Source organism: Gavialis gangeticus, unplaced genomic scaffold (genome assembly GCF_001723915.1).
Source record: "Gavialis gangeticus isolate Ggan-Ray unplaced genomic scaffold, GavGan_comp1, whole genome shotgun sequence".
Lineage (NCBI taxonomy): Eukaryota > Metazoa > Chordata > Crocodylia > Gavialidae > Gavialis > Gavialis gangeticus.
This window is the reverse complement of record NW_017728995.1, coordinates 65,950,685-65,952,960: the sequence shown is the minus strand read 5'-3', so window position 1 is coordinate 65,952,960 and position 2,276 is coordinate 65,950,685. Positions and strand designations below refer to the sequence as shown.

Below are 2,276 nucleotides of genomic sequence, written 5' to 3'. Positions count from 1 at the left end.
TTGAGAGGCCCAGGAGTACCTCACTGATCAGGCTAGATTCACTTCTCACTTAAAGCCTGGGTTTGATCTCTTTTTTTTTTCCCCCCGTGAAGAATCCACAGTATCCTCCCCAGATTTGCTCAGGATTTTTAACTGTTGTTGCAGCTTTAAATTCACATTCAGTTGCTTCTCATTTCAGGACACTTCCTACCTGTTCATTACAGGCCCTGATGTAGTCAAGTCAGTTACGAATGAAGATGTCACCCAGGAGCAGCTTGGGGGTTCAAAGACACACACTGCTGTGTCAGGTGGGAGCTCTGTTTTTTCACTTAAAGTATGATCCATTCCTCCAGACTGAATAAAGTAGCAACTGCAGTGAGTGGTATTAAAACTGCTTTTTTCCCCTCACGGTGGGCCAAGGGCTTCTATGAGAAATTCCTTGTTGAAGGTTATAGGTTTTGTGTATTGAGTTTTGCATTCTGGATAACAAATAATTATTTTTGTGCTCTGTAGCCTATCCACTGAGGAACAACTAGTGCGTATGTTGTGGAGATTTCCTCCACAGTTGAGGGAGAATTAGTATGTATTTTTTAAAGCCTTTTAAACAATTTTAACACAATGCTATAGAATGTTTTTATCAAGTCACCATAGTAAACCTATAGGTGAGGTTGTTATCTCTTTCTAGCATCTGATTTTTCACTTGGATCTGATGCCTCTCTTTCCTTACTACCAACCCAGAGAAAATAATTGCGAGTCTGTTTCCCTGGAAAATCTTACTGAGCATTGCAGGATTCCTGGTGGGTTGTTTAATGAGCCATATTCACAATGGCCATGCAGCTTTGCTCCAGGCAAGATGGTGGAAAGGCACATATCCACTTCCTGTTATGCATGTGAGGAGGGTGATCTGTAAGTGCTTTGTCCTCAAAAGACCCTCAGTCTTGTAGAAAGTGACTGCCACAGAAATATGCAGGCTGCCCCATCTCCAGTGCAAGATCCCAAACACTAGATGGTGTGGAGGTCAGGGGAACTGACAAAGTAGAGACAGGTGCAGCTTGCACTGTGCAAAGTAGCCCACTGACATCTTCTCTTACTGCTGAGCTGCCAGGGGCTAATGCACCTTTGAAGGAAGATACTATAGGAGTGCATCCTCATGGGCATGATCCCTTGCCACACTTTATCTTCTTATAGAGTAGCTTGATCTCTTCAGGTTCAGATGTGTGTGTGGGGGTGTTTAATTCCCATTCCCATCAGGTTCCTGGTTGGAACCTTGAATCCTGCTGCTAGTGGTTCAGGCCAAACCAAAATGCTTATGGAAACCATCCAGGAAATGTTATAAGTTCACTGTCCCTAGTGGTAAAGGACATCGGGATCCCCAGGAAACTTCCACTGAGACTTTGCCATCTAGAGTAAAGGAAATGCCTGGGGTTTATAAATTATAAGTGGTGGCACATATTTTGCATCTGCTTTACTTGGGCAGAACTGTAGCAAACAATTGCAGTATCAAGGCGACACCCAGCTTGGGTCAAAAAACATTGATTCCCTTGCAAGACAGCTCTTGGCTTTATGCAAAAACTTGGGTAGCAAATTTAAGAGAACAAATAAAGTGAGGAGAATCATTGGCTGCAAAGCAGAGGAAATATTACCATCTTCCATACAGTCTATGACCAACACTAGGCCTCTGTTACAGTGAGCTGGCAGAGAGTCCAGCTCATTCCCAATGGCTATGTCAAATTCTGATTGTGACAGGGGGCAGTCTCAAGGCCGGTCACAATGTCAGCCCACCCACCTGTCTAGGGCAGTCCGCCTTGATTTGTCTGCCATGCTTTGATGTACTCAAATAAACTGTTGGAAAAGTGTGGGAGGCCGCCCATTTAATGCCCTGATGCCAAGGGTGTAATACGTGGCTCCAACCTCCCCTTTGCCACATCGCATGCCTTGCAGATAGCATCCAATTCCACTATTACTCCCCCGGCACCTTAACTGGGCCACACTCAGCCTGTGTCCCAACTTGGCCTTAAATGTCCTTAGATGTGCCCGGGCCTCCTACCCCCACACTGGGGCCTTAACTCCAGGTCAGCCCATATGCACACCTTCAGGCCCCCTAAGACCCTACTCTACATGGCTGCTGGCTCCTACTTCACCCCCACACGGTGGCTTCTGGGCCTTATGCCCCTCAGGCATCAGGAGTCTAGTGATGTACCTGGGCCCCCAACTCAGCCTACAGCCCACTCAGGCCTCGGGGGTGTGTTGACATGCCTGGACCCTGCCTTAGGCCCCACTCAGCAGGCCTGGGCCCT

At 46.9% G+C, this 2,276-nt stretch overlaps 1 protein-coding gene across 1 annotated transcript in view; it reads left to right on the top strand.

Annotated features, from left to right (window-relative positions):
• The window catches only part of PCCB (propionyl-CoA carboxylase beta subunit), a gene marked incomplete at its 5' end in the record, with an annotated part of 59,944 nt that overhangs the window by 26,671 nt on the left and 30,997 nt on the right, over nucleotides 1-2,276 (top strand). Inside the window, 1 exon segment of the mRNA XM_019503765.1 lies at nucleotides 179-287. Coding sequence (XP_019359310.1) covers nucleotides 179-287 — 109 coding nt within the window.